The sequence below is a fragment of the Puma concolor genome, chromosome E1 (genome assembly GCF_028749965.1).
Source record: "Puma concolor isolate L17-30 chromosome E1, mPumCon1.1.hap2, whole genome shotgun sequence".
Taxonomy (NCBI): domain Eukaryota; kingdom Metazoa; phylum Chordata; class Mammalia; order Carnivora; family Felidae; genus Puma; species Puma concolor.
In genome coordinates, this window is record NC_141680.1 from 62,530,454 (window position 1) to 62,557,494 (window position 27,041).

Consider the following 27,041-nt stretch of genomic DNA (forward strand, 5'->3'; position numbering starts at 1 on the left):
GATGGCATCTCTCCAGCCTCCAGGCTGAGGCAGGAGCCTCTCTCTGGAATACTGTGGTCCCAGGGCCACTCCGCTGGCTCCCTAAAGCTCCTCCACTCATATTTCATTGTCTAAGGCACGCCCCAAACGTGTGCCAAAACCCACAATCAGTGGGGTGGGAAGGGTATCTGTCCCCAGAGAGGGGCAGCCTCCCCCAAATGTTAGAAGACCCTTGGGAATCACACACATGACAGGCCTCCCTGGAGGACACCCCTAGGAGGGGCCCCAGCAGGGAGAGGAGAGGGAAGGAAAGCTTCGTGCAGGAAAGTACACCCGGATGGCCACCGGCCAGTGGGGGGGGGGGGGGGGGGGAAGGCCGTGAGGCCCTGGGGGCTCCACATGTAGCAGGGACCCCCGCAGCAGCAGCCCACAGGCTTCTCAGAGGGAAGCTCTCTGGGTTGGATGTTTGGGGCCTCTAACCAGAACAGGTTCTGGAAGCCATAGTCTCTCACTCACTGGAGACCAGCCTCGCCAGTGTGAATCCTCGAAATGGTCCCTGTCCGCTCCTAGAGCACTGGTCATTTGGGATGAAAGGACCTCGGACTTGGAATTGCAGCCGATAAACACAATGTCCTTCTCTTGCGTGGGGACAATGACTCCAGGTCGGAGCGGTCACTGACCGCCTGCTGGGCACGTGGACGCTCCTCACACTGCGGGAAGCTTGGGCACCCGCGAGCCTCCCGCCCCACTCAGAGCGCACCCTTCACCTCTGCCTCACTGTCAGGACACCCAAGTGGCCGTGGGGAAGGAGCCGTTCAGGGGCGCACCGAGTCCCCGGGGAACACAAGACACTTCTCCAAGGATCCATCCCTTCCAGAAGCTTCCATTTGTTAAACTAAACAGCATTTAAGACAGCCTCTGAGGTTTCATCTCCTGGACGTCGTCCACTCACATGCTTTCTTTCGCTTGTCGGCAGACTTCCCTGACTTTGCCTCGCTGGTCTGCAGCTCCTTGCGTAGTCTGGAGATAAACCCCTGGTTCTCCATCTAGGGGACGCTGCACCCCAAGTACCGGTCTACCGACTTGGTTGATGGCGTTCTTCCTCGAAGAGAGCTTTTTCTCTTGTAGAAGCAGGCAAAGCTGTCCCCGTCTTGCTTTGCTTTAAGCCGATGGTTTCAAAAGCCCTCTCAAGCCCCATCTCCCTTCTCAAAACAGCCTCTTGGTGGATTCAGGGCTACTGAGAAATGAGGCTAACGACAGGTTTCCTGGCTTAGGTGTCAGGGGCCTCACTGAGCCTTCACATCCACGGGGAGGAGGCACTGCTCTCCTGTTTGGGGACACAGGGCGTAGAGGGATGAGCCCACCCACCAACACCAGAAAGGTTGAGTCCGCACGGGCCTGTGTGGTCACCACACCAGAGGTCTTTCTCCCCCAACACATATAGAGCCCGGTCCGTTCTGTCCCTGGGACCCAGCACACTAAGAATTACACTTAGTCCCAACTCAAAGTGGAAAGCTGCCCAGAGTAAAAAAGGAATTTGAGGGGCACCAGGGTGGCTCAGCGGATTGAGTGTCAAACTCTGGAGTTCAGCTCAAGTCGTGATCCCAGGGTTCTTGGATCGAGCTTCACCTTGGGCCCAGCATGGAGCAGGGGGGGGCGCCTAAGATTCTATCCCCTTTTCTGCCTCTGCCCCACACCCCCACTCACTCTGGACAAAAAAACAATCTGAATGGCCGCTCTATGTTCTCGTGGGTGGTCACAGGAGGGAAAACAGGATGAAGGCCCGAGTTTGGCAAATCCCACTTCCGGCTGAGATGCTCCACAGCCTTCAGTCATGTGCTCTTGGGTCCCCTTGCTCCAATCCTAACAAAGCCCCTCCCAACCGGCAGAGCCCCAGCTAGGAAGCACCATCACAATCCTCCCTGCTGAAATGTGCTTCCCAGCAGCAAAGGCAAAAATGGCCCATCTGCCAGTCGAAATACTATTCTCCCATTCCAAAATTAAGCCCTTCCAAATTCCTAAGCTTCTAAAGTCTAGTTAACTGTTACTTCCCTGAGCCAACCTGCAAACGATAGACAAGTTTGAAAATCTGAAAAAACTGAAGACTGAGGCATGCCATTAGAAGAACCAGACCTGTGACTGAATCCAAGGATTTACAGATGAAGGCTCGTTAGCCTCCTTCACACCTAAGACTAGTTCCTTGGTTCAGTAACCCAAATGTTTCATGGATTCCGTGGCCGCTTCACTGAAACTGGTGGAAAAAAAGCAACCCCCAAGCCCACGATCAAGGAACCTGCCCCTTAGGCCTCCAAGTGCTTCCCAAGTACCTGCAACACCGTTTTCCCCACAGCCACTTGCAGAGTTCTCCTGCACAGGATCCTTCACGCAAAAGCCCCCAAACAGGAGGGCAGGGGACCCCAAATCCCAAGCTGCTGTGTGCTGGGCTGTTCACTAGACCTTATTAAAATACTCCCAACTCCTGGTCTGCAGGAAACCAAGCTGCTGCCCAATTTCAGCCAGTTCTCCCAAACCACCCGCCCCTGCCACCCCCCCCCCCCCCCAAACAGAAGCCAGGGCGCTTCACGGCAGCACTTTATTTTCCTTGCACAAGGACGCGTTGCTGGGGCCTAATGTTCTCACATGACAGTAGAAAACCAAAATTTGTTGTCATCTCTTCAAGAATTGAGAATTGTGTACAAAAACCTTACATAAATTAAAAGGATGAATAAATTTACAGTTGTAAATGCAAACCGTTTTCCAACTCAAGGCAATTAACAACCCACGGTGTTCTGGCAGGAAAACATCGGGTAAGAAAGGAAAGTGGGTCCCAAGGCTCGGACCTTCCCAACCCTGTCAGACCGGCAAGACAGAAATGACAACTGGTTCAGGACTCTTGCCAGCCTCTAGAGAAATCCTGGAATAGGCAGCTCTTAGACATTAATACCCTGCACAGATCGAGAATATCATGGTCTCGAAGATTCTCAAACCAATGGATTTCTCTTCCACGAACATGTTCTCAACCTCAGCCACGAAGTGACCGAGCCGCACGTCCTAAGGATTTAAATCAAAGAGATGTACAGGGTATTAAACATATACCAAGGGAACAGTGAACTTGGATACAAGGTCAAGATCAGCAACAAGTTCTACAATCCAGTGCTGGCATCAGATACAAGCTTCAAGGACAGATTTCTTTTCAAAGGCTTATTCCAGTTTCACGAGGCCAGCAGGAGGCGCACACACTTGCCAGGGCAAACCTAGACTTCGGAATTCACTCGTGCGGCAGACGCCACGCATCTGCCCGCAGTCCGTCTAGAAGCATTTGCGGTGGACGATGGAGGGGCCCGACTCGTCGTATTCCTGCTTGCTGATCCACATCTGCTGGAAGGTGGACAGCGACGCCAGGATGGAGCCCCCGATCCACACGGAGTACTTGCGCTCGGGGGGAGCGATGATCTGTGAGAACAAAACCGCGGCTTTAGTTTAGGCCGCGGTCTTCACAGCGGGGCCCCGGGAGGCCCAGCCCACGGCCGCACTGGACTCACCTTGATCTTCATCGTGCTGGGCGCCAGAGCTGTGATCTCCTTCTGCATCCTGTCGGCGATGCCGGGGTACATGGTGGTCCCGCCAGACAGCACCGTGTTAGCGTAGAGGTCCTTCCGGATGTCAACGTCACACTTCATGATGGAGTTGAAGGTGGTCTCGTGGATGCCACAGGACTCCATACCTAAGAGACAACGCTCTCCGTTAGAGGGCATCCGCCCCTCTTCCGGACCCAAAGCGACGCAGCCCGAAGTCGCGGCTGCCCAAGACACCTACCCAGGAAGGAAGGCTGGAAGAGCGCCTCGGGGCAGCGGAACCGCTCGTTGCCGATGGTGATCACCTGCCCGTCGGGCAGCTCGTAGCTCTTCTCCAGGGAGGACGAGGACGCGGCCGTGGCCATCTCCTGCTCAAAATCCAGGGCCACGTAGCAGAGCTTCTCCTTGATGTCACGCACAATTTCCCGCTCGGCGGTGGTGGTGAAACTGTAGCCGCGCTCCGTGAGGATCTTCATGAGGTAGTCCGTCAGGTCCCGGCCAGCCAGGTCCAGACGCAGGATGGCGTGGGGCAGGGCGTACCCCTCGTAGATGGGCACAGTGTGGGTGACCCCATCCCCAGAGTCCATGACAATACCAGTGGTGCGGCCAGAAGCGTACAGAGACAGCACGGCCTGGATGGCCACGTACATGGCTGGGGTGTTGAAGGTCTCGAACATGATCTGGAAGAAGGCAACGGGCTCCTTAGTCAGAGACAGGGACCCGGAGCCACCCCATGCTCACACACCGCATGCTGGCATGCCACAAATGTGATGTGTAGAGAAAAGAAAAAAAGGTTGCAGGCAGAAACACAAGTAAGAAACCTTGAGACTTCAGGAAGGAAATGCCAGGAGAAGAACAGAACCCTGGAAATATCGAAAGAAATACTTGAATTTCAGAAAATAAGGCGGAACAGAAAATGGCTAATGAAACAGACGAACGGCGGGCGCTCGGGGCAGCGCTTACCTGAGTCATCTTCTCACGGTTGGCCTTGGGGTTCAAGGGGGCCTCAGTGAGCAGCACCGGGTGCTCCTCGGGGGCCACGCGCAGCTCGTTGTAGAAGGTGTGGTGCCAGATCTTCTCCATGTCGTCCCAGTTGGTGACAATGCCGTGTTCGATGGGGTACTTGAGGGTCAGGATGCCCCGCTTGCTCTGGGCCTCGTCGCCCACGTAGGAGTCCTTCTGGCCCATGCCCACCATAACGCCCTGGTGTCGGGGCCGCCCGACGATGGACGGGAACACGGCTCGGGGGGCGTCGTCCCCAGCAAAGCCCGCCTTACACATGCCAGAGCCATTGTCGATGACCAGCGCGGCGATCTCCTCTTCCATTGCGATCTGCGTGAAGACGCGGCCGGCTTAGACACGGAGGGTCCGTCTGCCCGCCCCCCGCCCCCACCGAGCCTGGCGGGGAGTAACTGCCCGGAACTGGGACCCGGTCTTTCTCGGGGCGCCCCTCACTCGCTCGCGGCGGCGCGACCGGGACTCTCCGCACTGCGGCCCTGCCCCGCCCCACCCCCCCCCACCCCCCGCGCCAGCCGTGCACCGGCCGTCCGCACCGCACCCCGCCCCGGCGCGGACCCCGCAACTCCCGAGGCAGTGTTGCGAGGACCCTGGGACAGGAGGCGTGGCGTGCACCTGCGGCGCCAGACTCGGGGACCCGGGGCCCGGGCACGCAGGCCGGCCTCTTACCGGTGGAAGTGGCGGCAGTGGACGCGGACGACAAACGGCGGGACGACACAGAGCACGGGCCGGCTGCGGCGAGTGAGACCGAGCGCGGCCTCCCCCGCCGCTATTTAAGCGAAGCGGGACGCGCGCGCGGGCCGGCGGCGCGCGCGGCCCCAGAACATGTCCATATATGGCGATCTTTCCGAACGCCGGGCGCCCATTGGCTCGCCCGGCCGGGACACGTGGGGCCCCGCGCCCGGCCCCGCCCCCCGCCCGCACCGCCCCCAACGGCCCCGCCCGCGCCACCCCCGCGCGCTCGCGACCCCACGCCCCAGACCTTGTGCGGACCCGCGCGCGCGCGCGGGCCGAGCGGGTGGGTGCCCCCCACTTGGGGTCGCGGGCAGGGCTGCGGGTCCGACTGGCCCGCCCCGGGACTGCCGCGCCGTGGGGGAGGGCCCGGCTGCGCCCCGAAACTGCCTGGCCCAGAGCTGGGCCGCGCCCCAAGCCGGGGTGTGTCCCCGCGGCCCGGCCTCACTGGGGGCTTCGCCCCCGGCCCCGCGCGCCCCCTCCGAGCTTCCCCCCCAGGCTCCGCTGAGAGCGTGGACTGTGAAGGCCGACGCCGGGCTGGGGGAGGGGCAGGCGGGGGGGGGGGCGTCCCTGTCGGTCGCTCTTGCGGTGCTCTGGGCCCCGCGGCCCGGAGGAGCCCCGAGGTGTCGTGACCTCGTTTCGGTGACGGGAGCTAGGAGCCGCATGTCCCTCAGCGTTGCCGGCCACCGCGCAGGCCCCTCCGCCGGAGGATGGGGCTCCCTGCCTGGGGTCTCTGGAGGTGCAGAGACAGAGGCTTCATTCCAGCCGTAGCCAAAGCTTCCCGCCCTTCAAACCGCAAGCCCGATTGTCCCCTTAAGCGAGCTACACTCGGGGTTTGGGGCCATTCCCCCATCCACTGGGGAGGGGCTTTGTTTTGTTTTAAATTCCTGTGAGCATTATAAGGAAACTGAGGCAGATTAGGGAAGTTTTGACCTTCCGAACGGTCAACTCTCAGCGGGCATCATCTTCTCCGCTTTATGACACTAGAGAGAACCAGGGTGGGAGTGGGTTTGCTGGTCCCCGGGAACAGGAAGCCCCGCTGCTCTCCCGACCCCAGGTCGCCTCCAGGCCGGCCCCGCCCCAACTGCCCTGGAATTGTAGGTTCTCCTGGATACCGGACGCGCCCTTTTCTCCAGCAGCCTGAGTTGGAAGACCTGTCATTGCCAGCAGGGTCTTGGCCGCACCTGCTGGCGCCAATGTTTTCTGCTCAGAGGGGAATCAAAGGCTGGGCTTTCTTTGGGCTGATTTGTAAGCTTTCGGAATTGCTCAGTATAGAATTAAAGGTCAGAGGAGGCGTGGGGAAGAGCACAGGCCAAGAGTGGGGGCAGCGGGGCCAGGCAGAGTGAGGCAAGGGATGCAAGGTCCCCCCCCCCCCCCCCCCCCGGGCGCTCAGCTTGACCCGGACAGGTGTCTGACGGTGGGGGGGGCGGGGGGGCGGGGCCAGGCGCCCCAGGAGCCCCGCGAGCTGAACTGGTGGCCACATCTGTGGCTAAGGACGCTAGGCCCAGAAGGTAAGGCACCTGTCCAGCTCACCTGAGGACTGCGGTTCCCGAACGCCAAGGCCTTGTCTATGGCCACAGGCCTAGCTGGGTCTCCGACTCCCGGGCGTTTTGGGGGCGCAGGGCAAGACTGCTGTCCATCAGGTGTGTGCCCCACCCACGAGAGAACCCCGGGGCTTGGCCTCCGTAAAACCTATCCTTATTCGCACCCTTGGGCACAATCACGGCCTGCTCAACCCTCAGGTGGGGGTGTCAGAGATGCGAGGAGGACTTCCACTTGGGGGTCCCAAGGTGTCACGCACAGGCCACGGGGAAGGTGGGAAGGGCGGGAGGTCTCCACGTCCTGGGTCCGCCCACTCCGCGAAGGCGTCCAGGCCTCTGACTCGGGCTGGGGGGGGCACCTGCCCCTCCTCCAACGCCAGTTCCCTCTAGAGCTCCTTTGTCTGGTGTGTTTAAGGGGCGGCCACTTCTGGGAACAGACGGGGAAGGAGCGGAGATCCACAGACCTCGGTTCCCGCCCCCCTTCCTCGTTCCGCACCTTGCAGTCCGCGGGACGCCGGGTGCCCGGCCCCGGGGTCGTGGAGGTTAGCGGGGCGGGGCCCAGGAGCCCCGACGTCCCCCCCCCCACCCCCGAGGCGCCGGGCGGCGGGGGGAGGGGCGGGGCGCCACTTCCTCTTCCGCGGCGTGTCACCGGCTGGGCAGGCGGTGGCGGGGGGGGGGGCGGGGGACAAGGTGCGGCCGCAGGTGAGCGGCGGGGGGCGGCGGCGCGCGCGGCGCGGTGCGGCCATATTAGGCGATCTCGGCGCCGCGGGAGCCCCGCCCGCCGCCCGGGAAGCCGCGGCCCGGGCAGCCCCGTCCCCGCCCGCCGCCGGCCCTGAGTCACCGGCCGGGCGGGGGTGGAAGTAACGGACGGGGGGCGCCGGGCGCGCTCCTCGCCTTATTTAGTCAAGGAGGCCGCCGATTGGCCGGCGGAACAAAGGGGCGGTGGCGGGCGGCCGGGGCGGGAGCGGAGGGGGCAGCGGCTGGCCCCCGCCCCCACCCCCGGTCCCCACCCCCGGCCGCCCGCGACCCCACAGCTCCGCTGCCGGCGCGGCCCCGAGGATGGGGGTGGGGCTACCCGTGCCCGCGCCCCCCCCCCCCCAGGTCCGGCGGCTGCAGGGGGTGCGGGGGATGCAGGGCTGGGTCGCCTCCCGGCGGGGGAGGAGGGGAGTGACGGCCCTTCTGGGAAGCACCGCCGGGAGCCGGGAGTACGTGGACGCGGAGGAGCCCTGCCCCAGGTAGAACTGGGCCCGCAGACCCCGGCGGGGGGGACGGGGGAGCGCCGCCTTCTGTGCCGTGATTTTTTTGTTTTGCAACCGGGCAGTACGAGGCCTCGCCCAAGGTCACCTCAGGGCTGTGCACTTGGAAGCTCGGGGCCGCCCCCACCCCGCCTGGAGCGGGAGAGGGCCCGGCGTCCCTGGGGAGGGGACCGCGCGGACGCGGCAGCCCCTGGTTCGGGCGAGCGGGGAAGCTCTGGGGAGGAGGGAGAGGGCCAGCAGTTGCGCCCTTGCCCAGAAGCGGGTGTGTCCTTTCCATCTTGAGGACAGAAACTTGGGCCTCAGAGAAATGATGTGATTTTTTTTTTTTTTTTCCCTAGTTCAGTGCTGGCTTTGGGCGATTTGTTGCGACTTTGCTGCATTTCATTTTATCTTCCATGCGTTTAATGGCTGAGGAAATAGCGGGACGGGGAGGTGGGGTCACCTTGCAGGTAACTGTGGTGGGGCTGAGACTTAGCTCGAGGCCTTGCCTCCGGGTCCTGGGCACTGCCTGGCAACCCCACGTCGCTGTCATCTCCCTGCTCTCTTCAGGGATGGTCCCCAGGACTTCTGCACTTGGTAGCGTGGCCACCAGCCCACCTGCACCCCCTACTCACCCTGCTAGCCTCCTACCTCTAGCCACCTCCCAACTAGTCATTATTTGTCAGGCACACAGGGCAGGTGACTTGGTGATGGGTCGGCGCCCCCAGCCTTTGGCCTGGCCATTCCCACCTGCGAGGAATGCCTTGCCTTCTCCATGCAAATGCGACGTGGGATCCTGGTTTGGATCCTGGGACACAAAAAAGGAAGGCAGCGGAAGAAGCAGTGAAATCTGAGTAAAGTCTGGAGTTTAATACCAAGTGCCAAAGTTCCTCGCGGTGACAGCTGAACCACGCCTGTGTAAGTTGTTACCTTAAGAGAAACTGAGTGGGGAGGCTACAGCAAAGCTCACGCAATCTTTGCTACTTTTCTGTAAATCTAACATTATAATAAAAACTTCATTTTAGAACATCTATGGAAAAGCAAAGTTTCCCTACCTGTAGGTCCCTGTCTGGTTCTCCCAGGCCTGTGGACAGATCAAAGGCAGGATGATTCTTCTTCTGCCTGTGTCTGCAGGGCGCTGGGCAGTCTCCCGTGGAGAGGGGGGCAGGCTTGGGCGGCTATGTCTGTCTGTCTGTCGGGAACAGTGGTCTTGAGGGCTGCCGAGGTAGACAAGGCCAAGTTCCTGCTGGCGTGGCCTGCTTGCGTCTGAGTTTCAACTCCAAGGGCAAGGTCAGGGCCACATACTTCTGGCCTCGTGCCCAGTGGGGGCCGTTCTGAGGGCACCGTGTCTGCTGCGGCACACCTGGAAGCTGGGGCTCCAGATCCTCTCCCTGCAGAGCCTTCTGGTGGCTGGCCATTTGGTCACGTGCACTGCTGTGCGGGAGCCAGGCGCCGCCAGCTTATCACCGCCGCTCGTCCTGCAGCCGGAAGCTGTGAACCAGGCCTCTGCATGTGCCTGGGGAGGTGCCCTGAAACCATACCGTTTTGCAGGTGGGGAAAACAGGATTGCAGGGTACGCTCCCCACACGCAGTGTGGAGAGACAGGTGTACAGAGACAGCCAGGCCAAGAGTCCCTGGGCCCCTCCCTCCTTAACCTTACCCACTGCTCCAGCAGAGGAGGGTTCCAGGCATTTCAAAGATGGGTGGGCCCCCGTGGAGTTTATCAGAGCTTCTGTCTCCCCATCCTGATGCAGCAGGAGCCAAGGAGGCCGCGGGAAGAGCACTGGGCGAGGAGTCAGGACCTGGGTTCTGGGCCAGGCTCACTCAGCCTGTGCCAGCTGTGACCTCCCACTGCCCCCTTCTGTAAAGAAGTGGGCTAGTCGTGCAGCCCATCAGAGGCTCTGAGGCTGGCGGCCCTCTTGCACTAGACGACAGGTCTAGGGACTGGAGGCCACTGGGAGGTGAATCTTCCCTCCGCCCCAGGCCTCACTGCAGTTTTCTCAGCCTCGGGCTTTGACGTCTCGGTGTTCAAGTTTTGGCTAAGAAACACTCAGTCGGCGCCTCTGTGTATCAGACCCAAGATTCCTGGGAGCAGCGGCCTTTGATGGAGCAGCTGGCTCCTGGCTCTGCTTCTGGGGGCACTCTTCCAGGCCTCACTTCCTGGGCCTCAGCAGGTAGAGTGACGGCGTTCCCTATACCCCAGGGTAGGGGTGCGGGGCCCGATACCGTGGCCCAGCAGCGGTCCGTCTGCTGCCCGTCACCTTCGCCAAGAAAAATTATGTCGCGGACGCACCGTGAGCCCGCCTCACAGCTGCCTCCCCAAGAGATCACCGCTCGGTCTCTGCACGGCCCTTACTCTCCGGGAGCTGCACCCACAGATTGCGGCGGGACCCCGAGGATTCAACCCAGGAGTCCGGGCCTCCGGCTGCTTCGCAACAGCCCCGCCTCCGCTCGCAGCTCAAGCCAGACACCAGGTGCCCGCCAGCGACGGCACATCCGCACGCCCCTGACCTGCCGTGCTGTCTGTCCAGCCGGGCTGCCCGCCTCCTGCTTCCACGGGATCCATGTTGCAAATCAGCTCGCTCTGCTCCCCGGGCCTGCCACTGCCTCGAGACAGAGCCTGAGCCCTTACCCTTGTGCTGGAAGCTCTCTGGTGGCCCTGCCTGACCCCCCCAACCCCTCACCTACTGCCTCTCTTGTTCACTGCCCTCCAACCTCAGTTGCTGGCTGGCTCTTCCTCTACAAGTTCTTCTGGTTGGCCGCCACTGCCCTGCAGGCCCCCAGACCTTGCCCTGGCCTCAGGTCCAGTCCCCCACCTCCTCCCTGAATACTGGTTATTCATTGTTTGTCTGCCCCCACCCTCTGCCCCAGAGTTTCCCCGGGGAACAATGGTGAAACTGGTGTCCCCTGCGACCGGAATAACGCCTGGCACCTTTGTGGCTGCAGGACGCCTGAACGGAGGCAGAAAGAATGAAGACGGAGCAGCCCCGGAGGGGCCGTCACAGGGGGGCTGGGCGAGCTGTCCCCTACCCTGACTCCGGGATATGGCTCTAGGGCTGAGAGGGAAGGGTCGGCCTACCCCGGCTGGTAGGCTCGCAGGGCTGCAGGGGGCAGTGCTGAGGTGGTGGGGTAGGGCACCGAGAAAAATGCGGGCTCACCCGCACCTCCCGCTCTGGCCCCGGCCTGTGGGGAACGCGCCCGGCCGGCCGAGCTCTCCCGACTGGGCCAGGGCCCCGCGCGGCAGGTGTCCCTAACGGCGGAGGCGGAGGGCATGGAGGCGATCAGGGCGGGACACCGGCAGGAGGCGGCTGCCCTGGGCGCCCCGTCCTCCCCGCCACTGTCGCGAGGGCTGCAGGGGGCGTGGACAGAGTGGGCCAGGCTAGGGTCGAGCCAGGGCTCCGGGCCGGTCACCCGACCGCTTGTTGCGCCCTCGCTCCTCCGCCCAGACTTCCCGGGAAGGCTGCGCGGCGCGCGGGGGCCTGGCCGGCGAGGCGCGGGCGTGGCCCCGCCAGGCCCCGCCCACCCTCCTGGGGCTGGGTATCGGGCGGGGCGGGATGGGGGGCGAGGGCCCGACGCTTCGGGGGAGCCGAGGAAACCCCCCCCCCCGGTGGGTGGCGCCGCGTGTCGTTATGGACAGGATGCGGTGCCCGGCCACGAGACCACAAATTCTCGCGCGCCCCTCCCCGCGCCTGGGCCCGGCCTCGCCTCCGGGAGCCGAGTCCCCGCGCCCTTGGGGGACCGCGCAAGTGACCCCGCACGGAAATCCAGAGGGCGGCCGAGGACCGCGGAAGAGGCTAGCCCAGAGGCCGCGCAAGCTGGGGCTGGAGCCCGGGGGCGCCCTGACCTGTCCAGACTCGCACCGTCTCCGGGGATGCGCGCAGGGGCCGCCCGCAGCCCTTCTGCGCTCCCGCTGTTAGCGGCCCTCAGGCCTGGCGTCGGAGCCGTCCGCCGCACCCCCGCGTCTCCTCTGCCTCGGCGGGGTGCGGGCAGGCGCGGCACCCTGATTCCTAGGCCCGCATCAGCGCGCACCTCTCCGGGTGGGCCACGGGCTGGGAATCGGGACACCCCCGAGGGGCAGCGAACTTGAAGGCCTGGGCCAGGAGACGGCGCCCAGCTCCGAGGCGGGCCCGGTGTGATTCCCAGGTGGGCCGCCAGGTGGGTCCCGCTAGCGGGGTTGGGCGCCTGGGGCTTAGCGAGAAATCCAGGCTGCACCGGTCTGCGCCGCCCTCTCCCCGCTACGCGGTGGGCCGAGCCCTCCCCAGCGCAGGGAGGGACCCCTACGGCCACTGACGGGGTTGGGGAGGCGCCCGGCACTGCGGGCCAGCCGCTGAGTCACTGCCGCCAGAGAGTGAGGGGAGTAGCCGGTGACCTCAACCAGTGCCGACGCAGGGAGAGAAGGTGGGATTGGGGTCAGCCGGTACCCAAGGCAACGGAAGGGGGAGGGCCGGGGCCTCGACTCAGCCAGACGGGGCCAGCCCACCATGATGCCCAGGTACCTTCTGTCCAGGAACAGACAGCGGCCACAGGGGGACACCAAAGCCAGGGCAGACCTGGACCTGATTCTCGGAATACACAGTGCTGGTGCCCAGGGGATGGGGACGCAGGGGTCCAAGCAGCCATGCCCTGTCTGCTTCCTGGGCACACTGGGTTATTTTGACAGCTAGGCCACCCAGGCAGATGGCCAATGATAAGCAATTCAGAGAGAATGACATGGGGGCTCAGAGGCTGAGGCAAGTCCCAGGTCCCACGGCCGGAAAGGTGGGGCCCGGAGACAGCCAACTCTTTACTCACCCTGCTAGCTATGGGAGGCCCGCCCGTGTTGGAGGACAGAGGGGGTGAGTCCATTCCACTTGTCCAGGGGCCCTCCCAGGGCTGTGAGCGGCTGGGCCAGCCCCAGGAAGATGGCAGCAGGCGCTGGAGTGCCCCACTAGGGCAGTGGGGAGCCACAGAATGCCCTGGGGTGGGGTAGCGCGGAGGAACAGAGGTCGCCCTGAAGGTGGAGTGGGGGGGGTGGGGGGTGCAGAGACAGCATACTGCGAGGAAAGACAGATGATGCTCTTGGGCATTCGGGACACCTCCACCTCCCTCGGTGACGGGTGGGTTGGCCCCACCGTACCACCGGGGACTGCGGGAGCCCACCCCCAGGAGGGGCCCCTACCCATAAGCACCCGGAGCGAACCTGCAGCTTAGCTGTGCTGAGCACCTTCCCAGACCCCTCTCTCCAGGCCCAGCTTTACGCCAGGGCGGACGGAGTTTGGTGGGCCCCCTGGCAGGGCGGGGTACCCGCACAGGCCTGTATTTTACCCTACCTGGGAAGGGTAGTTTGGGGAGTGAGGAAAATTCATGTTGAAAATGTTCCCTTTAGGGCACCTGGGTGGCTCAGCCGGTTGAGCATCTGACTTCGGCTCAGGTCATGATCTCGCACTCAGTTTGTGAGTTCGAACCCCGCGTCGGGCTCTGTGCTGCCGGCTCGGAGCCTGGAGCCCGCTTCGGATCCTGTGTCTCCCTCTCTCTCTGCCCCTCCCCTGCTCACATTCTGTCTCTCTCTCAAAATTAACTAAACATAACCATAATAATAAAGAAAATGTTCCCTTTGGATTTTGAAGTCTTGACTCTGTGTCTTGTTTATGCTGTTGTTTTGGGGAATGAGTGTCATTTGAATCCTGATCCAATGTTCAGGATTGTTTTGTGTTTTCTCTATGAAGCTTTAGGCTTCTCTGTTTCTGCTGGTCTGAGATCTCTGGGTGTGCTTCTGGTGAAGTCTCTTTGTCTGGACCACTTCTAGGCCCTGGCCACTCAGTACTCTTCGGTTCTGGTGAAACGTCGAAATGTCTTGTGTCCCTTCTATCGCAGTTTGTTTCTTTCCTGCTTTATTTTTTTCAGCGTTTCTGTTTTGGGATTTCTGTTATTGGGCGTCTTATCTCTCAGATGAGTCCTTTAACATTATTCCTGTTTCTGCTTCCCCCCCCCCCCGCCCCCAACTCTCTGGGACATTTCTTTGCCTTCTTCTAACCCCGTGATGGAACTCTTTATTCTAGTTATTATACTTTTTAACCTTTTTGTTTTGAGATAATTTCACACTTACTGTTTTCACATTTCCCACACTTGCCTCATTGTTCTTTCTCTCTTCTCATTTCTCAACAGCTTGGGAGTTGGCCTCAGACATCCCGCCCTTTTCTCCTTCATATTTCAGTGTGTTTTTCCTGAGAACAGGGACATTGTCTCACGTAGCTACAGTGCAGTGATCAAAGCCAGGCGACTTAACGTGAATAGGACACGTTCATCTAAGCCACAGCGGATGTTTTAATGATGGCTGTCCCAACAGTGACTTAATCCCTGATCACCTATGTCATTGAGTTGCCATAAAGTCAGATAGTATATCCCCACGACCCCTGTCTTACTCTCTCGCCACTTAGAGCATCACCCAAAGGTGCGGAGAGTTTTACAAAAAGTGGACCAGCACAAAGGCCTGAGCTGATGCCCCTGGGAGCCATCTGACACAGGACGGTGGGCACGTGCATGGCTTTTCTCACGGTAAGACGAGGAAATGGTCCATTGCTGTTTGGTCCCAGAAGTCCTTTTGGCTCTCTGGCGAGACTTCAGGCACACAGTAGGTACTTACTGTGTGTCTGTGCTTGTCGGAATGCGGGGTGTGGGCTGAGCCTCTGCGGACGGACGGCAGCTATGTGCGTGTGTGTCTGTGGCTCGCTGTGTGTGCGTGGCCGCGTGTGAGAGTGCCGGGCTGCCCTGGTCACCTTCAGAGTCACGGGCTCCTGACTGTCCCTGCCAGGTGTGTGTCTGGAAGCCCAGGTGGACGGTAATTACCCCCGTCGCTTCTTGGACTTGATCTGGTCCTGATTCTGAGCCCCGTGCAGCCAGGGATTTACTCTCAGATATTCTTGTGAGTGCTCCCTTCCAGTTCCAGAAATATGCAAAGGCCCTGGGGTTTGGGTGCTGGAAGACAGCAGTGGTCACAGGGCATCTGGACTTGCTGAGAGGCCCGCAGTCCTGCCCTCATGGTCCCTTCAGGGACGTTCAGCCTTGCGGGGGCCCTGGACTTCTGGCCGGGCTCAGAGGTCTCTCTCTCTCTCTCTCTCTCTCTCCCTACACCCCTCCAGAAATAACCGCCCCCTCCCCAGGACTTGTACGATTTTACAAGAGACAAGAGACATGAGCCGAGCCGGGAGACCACACCGGCTTCCTACCCAGACAGCGTCTCTCCACTTCGGGGAGTCGGGGTGGGGGGCGCACGCCGGAGAGGAGCCCATGAAAACCAGTATTTCAGTAGCTGCCCTGCCTTCAGGAGGAGCGGGGTTGGGGTAGGGCTGAGGGGGAGGGGCGAGGCCGGGGGCTGGACTTTCATGGGGAGCAGGCAGCACACAGGCGGGCACCCCCTGGCCCCCTCCCCACACTCTTCATCCCAAGGACTGCCCTGTCCTTTCTGCCCTGCGGAAGGGAGCCTGTCACCCTAAACCGCCTGCAGGCCTCCCGTAAACCAACCCAGGCTCCGCCCGTGTAAATGGAGCTCCAGAGCCGCAGAACTCCACCATGAAAGAATCATGAGGCAACTGAGCCTTGGGCCTGTTTTCAGGAACCATGCAGGAGGCCGGGCCTGGGGCGCCTGCCAAGCTGGCCCCCCCAGGAACAGATGCTGGGGCTGGGAGCATGAAAATCAGGGCCTTGGGCCAGGCCCAGCAGTCTCGAGGCCAGCGGGATAGCCCTCGCCTCGCCTCGCCTGGGGAGGCCGGCACCAGAAGGGGGCCTGGCGGAGTGGCCTGGCCCCCGGAGGGCACGGTGCCCGGAACCGAGTAGGACGGGAACTCTAACCAGAGCAGCAACTGTCCCGAGGCTGAGGCGGGGGCACTGGAGAGCCGGTGGGGCGCCGGGGATTTCCTGGAAGGCATTCCCAGAGACTCACTGCCCTGCGGGGAGGGCACAACCGGCCTTGCTCTAGCAAGGGACCCGAGACCCGGGTCCGGGACAGGTGTGGCCAGTGGAGGTCCCTCAGGTGGTAGGGCTGCCCCGGTCTCCGTCCTGGGCCGTTTCCCGATTTCCAGGGCTCCAGGCCAGCCGAAGTGGGGACCCACCCCCTCCCCCGGCCTGTACACACACGGGGCCTGTGCCAGCTCACGCCACCAGCATCCGCATTGCCCGGGCACCCGGCCTGGTACACGCGCCGGTCGCCATGGCAGCAAGCCGTGTGCCGGCAGGAGCCCGGGCGGGCCTTGCGCATCCAAGGCCAGTGGTCTAGATACGTACGACCAAGAGTCCTCTTCCCGGCCGCCCCGGAAGGGGCCCGACGGGGTTGGGGAGGGAGGCCCTCCAAAGCCACCCCCCAGCATCCCAGGGAAGGGACGGCTTCCTGAGATCTCCGGGGTCGATGCCAGGGGCCGGGGGCTTCAAGGCCCTCTCTGCTCCTGGCCACACCCGACCTCACTAAGTGGGGCTGGCGGCGGGGGATCTGTCCCAAGCTTGTCTGCTGGGAGCTCAGAGCTGAGGCAGCCCCTGCTTTGCAGGCCCGGCTTCCGCAGCAGGGTCCGCCCAGCTCTGTCCGTCTACAGCTGGCCGCTCCCTGAAGGGGGCGCGGGGTGCCGCTCACACGAACAGCCCTTAAGCACCCATGAGGGAAAGGCACCTGTCCTCGAGTGACACAGGGCTGCAGCTGGTGCATCAGTCGGGCTGACATCATCCTGGGGCCTCGTCCGGAGGTCGCAGATGAAAGCCCAGGTCAATGGACACACACGGGGGGCACACGCCCCCACCCCCCAGGAGGGCAGTTTCAGAGGTGAGCGGGGTCAGGGGGCTTTGGAGGCCCCTGAGGGCCTCCTGGACAGGCCCCAGACCTTGTGTGTCCCCAGACGGTGGCTGTGTGGACACCCCCTGGCGGGGGGGGGGGGGGGGGGGGCGTGGCCACAGGGTGGCACGTGTTTCCGTGAGGAGTGCTCCCCGTGGCCCGAGGACACCTCCAGCCCACCGCAGGCGCTCACAGGGAGTCTCAAACCGACTCCCTTGTGCTGCACGCAGCCTGATCACCCTCTGGGCGGCCATGAGTGGGCCCTGAGGCTGGGGTCCAGGGAAGCATCTCCGGGGCCGGGGCTGGCCCAGCAGCTGCCCGCGGCTCACTCTGCCCCGCCCCGTCCGTCTGTCCGTCCATCCGCGGGCACCTGCACACACAACGTCCACACTGGTGTGCGTGCTGCAGGGTCTCAGCGCATCACACAAGGTCCAGACCTTCCCAAACATTCACAGTACCTACTGTGTGCCAGAGCCTCACAGGGGATCCGGAAAGGAACCGTGACCCCCGGCAGGCATCTGGGCCCTGGGGCCGGAGGGGGGTGGAGGGTAGATCCATGCAAACTACCTGCCTCCAAGGAAGCCCGGGCTCCGAGGCCCACCTCTCAAGAGTCCCTTTGGGGCCTGAAAGGTCACCCCCTGGCTTTAACTCTGGGTCAGTGCCAGGCAGCCCCACCCCATGTCCACCTCGGGCTGTAGGGCCCCAGAACTGAGAGGCCACAGCCACTTCTGGCCCCGCCACCAAGAGGCCTCCCGGAGCCAGGCCCACTTAGCGCCTGGCAGCTGGCCGCCCTCCCGCTGGGCACGTGACGCCCGTGAGCACCCTGCCAGCACCCGTCAGCACTAATGAGGCCTTGGTGCTAATCAGGCATCCCGCGCTCCGTCAGAGCTGGGAGTTGGGGGGACCTTGGGCACGCCCCGCAGGGCCCCCCCCCCCACAGATGAACTGAGCAGTGCTGCTGGGCACGTGTCCCATGGGTGTTCCCAAAGCCCTGGGAGGTGGCACAAAGTGAGATCCAGCGAGGAACAGGTGTGGACAGCATCATGGCTTGTACCCCCAGACCACGGACATTTCCCTGGCATCGCGGCTAGGCCCGGGCCCCCGGGGCTTGGGAAGATCTCATGTGGGCACTATCTCTGGGGGGAGGATACGTCTCCCTGCCAGTGGGTACCTGGCACACAGCCCAGCCAGGCACACAGTTGGTGCCCCCTCAATGCGTGTGGGTCGCAGAGATGGACGATGCCAGCCCCCAGGGAGGGCCAAGACCAGCCTCACTTGACCAACCCACGGCGTGCACCGAGCTATTGTGAGGTTTTGTGTCCAGGTCTGTCTCCCGGAATCCCACTCTGGCCCCCGCGAAGGGACATGTAACCCTGTCTGTCTCCCCAGTGTCTGCATGTGCCTCCAAGGGTGCTGCCCAGGGCTTGGAGAACGGAGGAAGCACTCTTGGGTCTTGTCCGCCCTCCCTGCTCCCTGGGGCCCACACAGGCCCAGCCCCAGGCCCTTTCCCCCAGTGGGGGGCCCGTCATGGCCTCCAGAGGGTCGAAGGGGTGCTGCCGGAGCATCCGGGACCCACGAGGCCGAGGCAAGGCTCCGGAGGCTTGGCTGGAAATGCCCGTGGCCCCGGGCCCGTTCCCCAGGGAGGCCCGAGTGGCACACGCTACAATGAGGAAGAGGGCGCCACGGCTGGCCCGGGCCCAGGCCGGGCAGCTCTGCTTTCACCGCTTGGCTCCCAGCCCCGGAGGCAGGTGCAGGAGACAGACAGGCAGGGTGCGGCTGAGCTGACCCCTGCACATCCCCAAAGATGGCCCCCGTGGGCTCAGGGGGAGGGAGTCTAGCCAGGTGGTCCCAGCGGCTGGGGCCGGGAGGGGCTGGAGTCAGGGGTGGCCGGCTTCCGGCCTCCCCCAGCCCGCTCTTCACATCTGACTGCTGAGAGGGCTTCGGCCCCCACAACCCCCTAGACCAGACCCTGTAAAGACCTCACAGACCAGTCGCCCCAGCAACACAAAGGACAGTTTAGGAGTCCCCAGGGCCACGCAGCAAGGCTGGCTTCGGCTCCGCTCACCCGGGGAAGGGGGAGAGTGGGCTCCTTGTGGTGCCTACAGCACGGGGGTGGGCTCCAGGCCTGCTCCTCCGGCCCTGGGTCCACACGGCCTTTGGGACGCCATCTGCTCCACGCTCACGGTCCCATGTCACCTTCCCTCGGTGTGGTCCTTGAGGCGGGCATCGCTCTCTCCATCACACTATTGCCATCTTGGCAAACCGGGGGCCTCTCCTGGGCCCCGCACCACCAGGCCGCCCGGCCGGCCTCTCCACACTGCCTGCACCCTGGCTTGGGCCTGGATGGGGGTGCCTGGGCGCACCTGGCCACTCGATGGCACTGACGCCCCCGCCTGCCACTCGCCCAGCCTGGGCCACCCTGGGAGAGGTACCAGGCGCGGGGCTGCAGGCTGCCTGAGTCGGGGGGCCGTGCTGGGCCCCTGGAACCAGGAATCAGAGAAGGGTAACTAGATCCCGCCGAGGATCTGGCGGCGGCTGCGGGCGGAGGGCTGCGATCGGGTTGCGGCCCCGCTGCGACTTTCCATCAGGCGGCTTTCTCTGCATCGGGAAGGAGCCGGGCTGGGCTGGAGAGTCTGTGCAGTGGGTCTGGGGGCCCTGAGGTGGGAGACACGTGGGAGAGAGGCCAAGAGGTGCGGGGGGGGGGGGGGGGGGGCAGGAGGCGGGGCACAGGGCCCGAGGCATGGGCCTGGGCCGCCGCCAGAAGACAACAGGGAGGTGGGCAGCCCCGGGGCGGGCGGAGCTCTCCAGCCGTGCAGGCCCTGGGGCTCCGGCCGCTCACTGGTGAAGTCCAGGAGTGGCTGAAATCCAAGCTGGGGTAACAAAAGGCAGCCGCTGTCCCTAAGCCGGCACAGCTCTGATCCGCCCTCCCACCCGCCCTCCGCTGCCCGCGGGCCATGTAAGAACGGCCCCGGGGGCCCCGCAGCCGCTGGTCAGAGGGCAGCGGGTCCATGCATGACGCCGGCCAGGCCTCCGGGGGACCTCGGGGGCCGTGAGCACGCAGAGAGAGCTTCCCGGGCCCCTCGGGGGCGGGGGGGGGGGCGCCGAGGGCCAGCCCCGAAGATGCCCACCAACGGCCTGCACCAGGTGCTGAAGATCCAGTTTGGCCTGGTCAACGACACCGACCGCTACCTGACAGCCGAGAGCTTCGGCTTCAAGGTCAACGCCTCGGCACCCAGTCTCAAGCGGAAGCAGATGTGGGTGCTGGAGCCGGACCCGGGGCAGGGCCCGGCCGTGCTGTTCCGCAGCAGCCACCTGGGCCGCTACCTGTCAGCCGAGGAGGACGGGCGCGTGGCCTGCGAGGCGGAGCGGCCGGGTCGTGACTGCCGCTTCCTGGTCCTGCCGCAGCCCGACGGGCGCTGGGTGCTGCGGTCGGAGCCCCACGGCCGCTTCTTCGGTGGCACCGAGGACCGGCTGTCCTGCTTCGCCACGGCCATCTCCCCGGCCGAGCTGTGGACCGTACACCTGGCCATCCACCCGCAGGCCCACCTACTGAGCGTCAGCCGCAGGCGCTACGCGCACCTGTGCCCGCAGGAGGACGAGATGGTGGCGGACAGTGACACGCCGTGGGGCGTGGGCGCGCTCATCACCCTCATCTTCCAGAACCGGCAGTACTGCCTCAGGTCCTGTGACAGCCGCTACCTGCGCAGCGACGGCCGCCTCGTGTGGGAGCCCGAGCCCCGAGCCCGCTACACGCTGGAGTTCAAGGCCGGCAAGCTGGCCTTCAAGGACTGTGATGGCCGCTACCTGGCGCCCGTGGGCCCCACTGCCACGCTCAGGGCGGGTCGCAACACGAGGCCCGGCAAGGACGAGCTCTTCGACCTGGAGGAGAGTCACCCGCAGGTGGTGCTGGTGGCCGCCAACCACCGCTACGTGTCCGTGCGGCAAGGTAACGTGGGTGCGACCGGGCCGGCCGCTCTGACCTCAGCGTGGGGGCTCGCTTGGGGCAGTGGCATCGTGTCCGCGCGGGTGGCGACGCGTGGTGGCAGTGCACGGGGCAGGGGTGCACCCTGGGCCGCGTGTGGGGGTCCCGGCAGAGGGCTGCGGCTGCAGGGCCAGAAGGAGGGGGTCCCTCTCGGGACCACTGAGCCCTGGGCGTGCTGGGCAGCGGCTCGAGTGGGGGACGGGCAGTGCCCAGCAGGAGGTGGGCAAGGCCCAGGCCGGCTGCTGCGAGGGGCAGGGGCCTGCCCCCGCTGTCCCCACCCACCCCTTCTCTTCCACCGCTCCATTTTCTGAACTTTATAGGAAATTGGGGAGGGGGCTGAGGAAAGGGCCAGGAGCCAGCAGGAGTGCGGTGGGCAGGGCTCCGGTGCCCACACCACCGGTGCCTGACCAGTGGGGATCCTCCACCAACCCAGGGGTGGAATGAGGAGGGACCTCGGGGTCTCTCCAGTATGGTGCTCGGTGCCCGCCCACCCCCCACCCCCACCCCGCCGAGGCCTGGGCTTCTTGGTGGAAGCCATGGTCTCTGCCCGGTGGGTGCAGCCTGGTTCTCTGCATCCTGGATCATCGGTCACCTGCCTCGTGTGCCCAAGGGGCCTTTCCACGTGTGATCACACACCTACGGGGTGAACACGGGCAACTGCTGCTTCCTTGAGAAGAAGCTGAGGTTCCGGAGTGGCCCCTCGCTAGGCCCAGGCCGGCAGTCATGGCTGGCCCTACTTGGGCTCCTGGGTGTGTGCACCCTGACCTGGCCCCTGGTCCCGCTGGCAGAGGCCCAGCCACTAGCCCCCTGGTGGGGGGTGGGGGGGACAGCCCTGTTGTGGCTGTGGGGGCCCTGCCTGGAGTCAGGGTTCCCAAGGCCAGTCCTGTGTGGGGACGGTCATCCAGCAAACCCCTCCTGCACGCCTGTCTGGACCGTGGCCAGGTCGTGGGGCACAACGGAGGACAGTCAGCCCTTGTCCTTCCCAGCACAGGCCCTACAGTCCAGCCGCACGGCTCTCTGGCCCGCAGGAAGGCCCCTGTGGTTGGTTCGTCAGTAAAACGCAGCCAGTGGTGTGAAGGGCTTCCTCCGCGAGGGTCAGAGGAGGTGTTGGACACAAAGGCGGCTGTGAGTGTTCAGCTGGCGAGCAGGGCCGCGGTGGCACTGGAGGTGGTGACAGGGACAGTGCTGGTGGCGGTGGTGCCGTCTGGACTGTTCTCCCGTCTCGGGACCACCGTGCACCTGCCTGTCCCTTTCATGGGGGAATCCCCTACTAAGGGCAAGCTCTGCCTTCCAGGGTAGAAGCCGGACACGCCCCACGTTCGCCTGCTCGGTCCTTTGCAATAAGTCTGAGGGCATATGACCTGCCCCCCACCCCCCATGTTCAGATGCTGACCTGGCAACCAGTGGCTTGTGGGGGGGACACGGGGGCTGCCGAGGCAGCCGGAGCTGCAGGTTCTGCCGAGTGCTGGTGGCTTCATCCCAACGCTGTTGCTGGCCGGGCAGCCCCAAACCCGTCTTCCTCCCCATGGGGTGTCTGGGAGCGCCCCACTGGCCTGCACGATCTTCTTTAACCTCCATCAACCAGAGCCTGCTTGTTTCTGCTGCTTCCACCGCTGGCCTTCAGTGACACAGTGTGGCTAACAGAAATATGGTCCCGAATGGCCCAAGGACACGAAGTATCTCATATAAGTGCAAGTCTGAGGCCCTGGGGTCGTGGGGTCGCAGGCAGGACACCACTGCCAGTCCAGTGGCGTCATCAAAGCCCTTTGCTCGCTTCTCGTGGGGCTGCTCTCCTGGGACAGCTCTGACATCCGGCTGGTGCCCTCGTGGTCACAAGACGACCGCTGACAACAGCCGTGTGAGCTGGAGCCCCTCAGCCGCGGTCTGTCTGGAGGGGTGTGTGACCGGAGATGCCCAGGACGCTGGCCTCAGAGGTGGCAGCGGCGTGCGGCCCCGGCCAAAGCCCACAGCGCCCACGGGCACTGGACACTGTCAGCACTGCTGATGGGACGGTGGCGGTGGAGACAGACCCCGCTTTGGAGGGACGGCCTTGGGAGCCAGCCAAGGACCCCAGGTCTCACCCTCTCTAGCACAGGCCCTGCCTGGCGCCCGCCCCACCTTCCTGGGGACAGGCTTGGACAGGATCTGGCCCTGACCCTCAGGCCCCCATTCCCTCCGGCCCCACCAGCCGGACACGCTGGAGGCCAGCCTCGTCCGGAGCTCTATGATGTGTCACATCACTGGAAACAGGGGCTTGGTTCATGGGAACATACCAGGGAGGCTCCGGTGCCTGCCCTCTCCCCTCCACCCCACCCCGGCATGAATGTCCCCTGTGTCCCCCTTCCAGGAACCCCAGGCAGAGCCTCAAATAGTCTTGCCCTCCCTCAAGGCTCCTGGGAGACCACACATGTGACAGGGGGGCTGGGGAGGTGACAGGGGACCAGCCTCTGCTCAGTGGACCCCAGGCCCCAGCTGTGTGTCCTGGGCGATGGCTTGAGGAAGAAAGGGACCCCACTGTGCCCACCCAGTGGCTTAGAGTGACTTATAAATAGAGGCTGGTGTAAGGCTTGGGTCGAGAGGGCAGAGGCAAGCTGATTACCTGACGATTAGCAGAGGCAGGGGATTTGCCGGCACGGAAGGGCCCGGCTCCTGGGGCTGTGGCAGGAGCTGGGCCAAGGACCTTCAGGGAACCAGACGTGGAGATCTGCAGTGAGCCCATATGGCCATGGGGGCCCCCGCCCTCCGAGAAGTGCCTTCCAAGTCTTAATTCCAAAGGGTTCTGGATGAGAGCCCCTCTGTCTCCAGCGTTGCCCCCAAGCATGCTTTTCCCCACCTTTCTGCTCCCACCCCCCCCCCCGACCCAGGGAGAGGCGTGAGGGGCTTCCCATATCCTCCCTCCAGGGGTCAACGTCTCAGCCAACCAAGACGAGGAACTGCATCATGAGACCTTCCTGATGCAAATTGACCAGGAGACAAAGAAGTGTACCTTCTATTCCAGCACGGGGGGCTACTGGACCCTGGTCACCCATGGGGGCATCCAGGCCACGGCCACACAAGTGTGAGTGTGTCCCCATCTCCGCAGCACCTTCACTTCCACATCTGCCACCATCACCACCTCCACCACCACCTCCGTCACCACCGTCACCTCCATCACCTCCGTCACAACTGTCACCATCACCACCATCACCTCCACCGTCACCTCCATCACCACCACTATTGTCACCACCACCACCACTGTCACCACCATCACCTCCACCACCTCCGTCACCACCACAACTGTCACCATCACCACCATCACCTCCACCGCCACCTCTGTCACAACTGTCACCATCACCATCACCTCCGTCACCACCATCACCAGCACCATTACATCACCCCCATCTCCAGATCCATCACCACCGCTGTCACCTCATCTGCACCAGGAGGACCACTGGAACGAATGCCCACTGGGGTGAGGGGCAGCTCCTAGTGGTAGTGGGTGTGCCAGAAGGCAAGTGTCTCCCCCTGGGGGGGTTGGTCCTGGACCTGAGGGGGACGGGGAAGCCTGACCCTGAGCTCCCAATGTCTTGCTGCTCCGAGGGGACCATGCCCTGCCTTTTCCAGTTCGGCCAGCACCATGTTTGAGGTGGAGTGGCGCGGCCGGCGGGTGGCACTCAAGGCTAGCAATGGGCGCTACGTGTGCATGAAGAAGAATGGGCAGCTGGCGGCCACCAGCGATTTTGTGGGTGAGCACTCCTCACCTGTCCTGCGGAAAGAGGGCTGGGCTCTCTGCGCAGAGACCCCGGTCCCCACTAAGAACCCGTTCCTGCCCCCTGCATCACTGCTGCCACAGTGCTTGATAACCAGTCATCCTTGCTGGTCCAGAAAAGCGCTCGGGACACCAGGGAGCAGTCGGAGCCCAGAGCGCCCTCATCTCCACTGTACATTTGGGGGGACCTGGGGCTCAGTGGCCGCGGGCCCCTTGCCAAGGTCACCAATGGCCGTGGCCCACGGGGCCCACAAGAGGCGCCAAGAGTCCGGGCCCTTTACGTGCCCCGCCCACCTCACCCAACCCGGGAAGGCGGCAGGCGCGGGGTCACCCCTCAGCCCCCCACCCCGCCCCCCAGGTGAGGACGAGGAGTTCATTCTCAAGCTCATCAACCGCCCCATCCTCGTGCTGCGGGGCCTGGACGGCTTCGTCTGCCACCGTCGTGGCTCCAACCAGCTGGACACCAACCGCTCGGTCTACGACGTCTTCCGCCTGAGCTTCAGCGACGGCGCCTACCACATCCGAGGTGCGGATCCGGACGGGAGTCGGGGGCGGGGGGCGGGGGGGCGCGGGCCGGGGACGCGGCGATCGGGAAGGGCCCGGGAGGACCCCCGCCGACCGCGTCCCCCGCCCCCAGGCCGTGGCGGCGGCTTCTGGTACACCGGCAGCCACGGCAGCGTGTGCAGCGACGGCGAGCGCGCCGAGGACTTCCTCTTCGAGTTCCGCGAGCGCGGCCGCCTGGCCATCCGCGCCCGGAGCGGCAAGTACCTGCGCGGCGGCGCCTCGGGGCTGCTGCGCGCGGACGCGGACGCTCCCGCCGGGGTCGCGCTCTGGGAATACTGAGCGGGCGGCCGGCCTGTCCCCCATTAAACCGTGTCTGTGTCGCAGCGGCCGGCGGGCTCCGTGGCGCCACCGGGCGGGGAGGGGTGTACGCGGAGGGTCTGCACCTCGGCCCCGGGGGTCGTTGGGCCTCCCCATCCCTCAGCGCCGGAGACCCAGGGCTGGGGAGCTGGGCCGGGAGGAGGGTCCAGCTGGCGGCACACCACCCCTCCCGTCCAGGGACAGCCCGGACCTTCTCTGGCTCCACCTTGGTTTCCCCCCAACCCCCACCAGCTGCTGTCACGTGTTGGCCACATAGCTGCTCCCCAACACCCAGGGAGAAGAGCCCCCATTCCACCCGGCGGGACGGGGTGGGGGTGGGCTGCCTGGTCCGAGACCCCGCGTGTTGCAGCTTGCAGGGGCTTCGGGGTGAGGTGTCTGCTCACACTTTTCTCCCCAGGGGCAGGGTTTTAGAAAGCCCTGGAAGCAAAAGCGACCCCACCCATCCGAAGCAGGGCTGTGTCTGGCTAACCCTGGGCAGAGAGCCCCTCTCAGCCCCTGCACCCACTTGTTGCTACCAGGCCAGGAAGGGGGCTCCAGGCCTCCTATTCCCAGGGCGCCCCCCCCCCCCCCCTCACAGACCCTGAGCCTGGGCCCCCGCAGGCTGGGCTCCCTGTGGCCAGGCTGGATACCAGGACAAAGTCTGTGGTTCACCAGCCAGCACCCAGAGCCCCCAGCCCCCCAGGACCCCCACCCAGGCCAATTCCCCTTGGATGGGCTGGGTGACCTAGGCCATGAGGTGAGAGCCTAGGGAGAGAAGTAGAACCAGGGGGCTGGGGTAAGGGGTGGTACACGGCCAGGTGGCCTAGAGCCTGAAGGGAGGGGAGACAGCAGACGCCCTGCCCCGAGGCCCGCATCCCTCTCCAGACCCTGGGCAGCCCCTGCCCCTGCCCCTGCCTGGGGGACCAAAGCCCCACCCTCTCCCCCAGTGAGTCCAGCCAGTGTGGGCCAGTTGGGACTGGGGCACTTTGGGGAGGGGGTTCAGGGCAGGGGGTGCAAGAGTGGATGTGCTGGACCGGAGAGGGGAGGAAGGGAACCCCTTTCCCTCCCCTCCCAGGCCCCTCCTGGGCCTGGCCTGCTCCTGGCCTCACCGCCCCCTCCCTCTGCCTTGAGTACAAGGAAGGGCGGGACCCAAGCGGGTCCTTTCGTCCAAGGTGGCTGAGTTAACCCTTTTAAGACCACACACCAGAGCCTAGGGGGAGGCAGAGGCAAGAAGCCACGGCCTGCGCTGCCCCCTGGTGGCATCCAGGGCAGGAGAACTGGGGGGCTCATCTGCTAAGGGCTCACCCCGTGCAAGAAGGCAACAGGCCTGAGTTCACAGGAAAAGATACCCTCGGGGGTCCTCCGGCTCCCCTTTATTGACCTCCGCCACAGGGGGGCAGTCAGGGAAAGTGCCTGGGTCACCGGGAGGGGCCAGCTGGGGTCGCAATAAGGGTGCCTCGGCACCCGCAGTCCGAGAAACAGACTGGAGCAGGTGGAGGACAGTCTCTGGTGGCTCGGAGCCGTGCGCGGGGGACGGAGAACCACAAGCAACAGAGACGGCTGAGGGACACCTGGTG

At 64.2% G+C, this 27,041-nt stretch overlaps 2 protein-coding genes and 1 long non-coding RNA gene across 8 annotated transcripts; 2 read left to right on the forward strand and 1 right to left on the reverse strand.

The window, feature by feature from the left end:
• Positions 1–2,558: 2,558 nt before the first annotated feature.
• On the reverse strand, positions 2,559–5,388 carry ACTG1 (actin gamma 1). Its single transcript, XM_086688246.1, has 5 exons — positions 5,241–5,388; positions 4,518–4,886; positions 3,796–4,234; positions 3,522–3,703; positions 2,559–3,432 (listed from the first exon to the last, which is right to left on the reverse strand). The coding sequence occupies exons 2-5, from the start codon at positions 4,878–4,880 to the stop codon at positions 3,289–3,291; spliced, it is 1,128 nt and encodes a 375-aa protein (XP_086544372.1). The 5' UTR covers positions 4,881–4,886; positions 5,241–5,388; the 3' UTR covers positions 2,559–3,288.
• Positions 5,389–7,523: 2,135 nt separating this feature from the next.
• LOC112864583 (uncharacterized) lies at positions 7,524–13,684 on the forward strand. Of its 4 annotated transcripts, none has more exons than XR_015244357.1 (4): positions 7,524–8,079; positions 8,766–8,997; positions 9,477–12,234; positions 13,445–13,684. It is a non-coding gene; the product is annotated as an uncharacterized LOC112864583 (long non-coding RNA). The 4 variants fall into 4 exon arrangements; XR_015244356.1 differs by having other exon boundaries at positions 9,477–12,222; XR_015244355.1 differs by lacking the exon at positions 13,445–13,684 and having other exon boundaries at positions 7,821–8,079; positions 9,477–13,436.
• A 6,123-nt stretch (positions 13,685–19,807) lies between these two features.
• Positions 19,808–25,490, forward strand: FSCN2 (fascin actin-bundling protein 2, retinal). Of its 3 annotated transcripts, none has more exons than XM_086688247.1 (5): positions 19,808–20,819; positions 23,757–23,913; positions 24,459–24,580; positions 24,962–25,129; positions 25,241–25,490. In XM_086688247.1, the coding sequence occupies exons 1-5, from the start codon at positions 19,886–19,888 to the stop codon at positions 25,444–25,446; spliced, it is 1,587 nt and encodes a 528-aa protein (XP_086544373.1). In that variant the 5' UTR covers positions 19,808–19,885; the 3' UTR covers positions 25,447–25,490. The 3 variants fall into 3 exon arrangements, with proteins under 3 accessions (XP_086544373.1, XP_086544374.1, XP_025783442.2); XM_086688248.1 differs by having other exon boundaries at positions 24,459–24,576; positions 24,871–25,129; XM_025927657.2 differs by having other exon boundaries at positions 24,962–25,490.
• Positions 25,491–27,041: the final 1,551 nt, after the last annotated feature.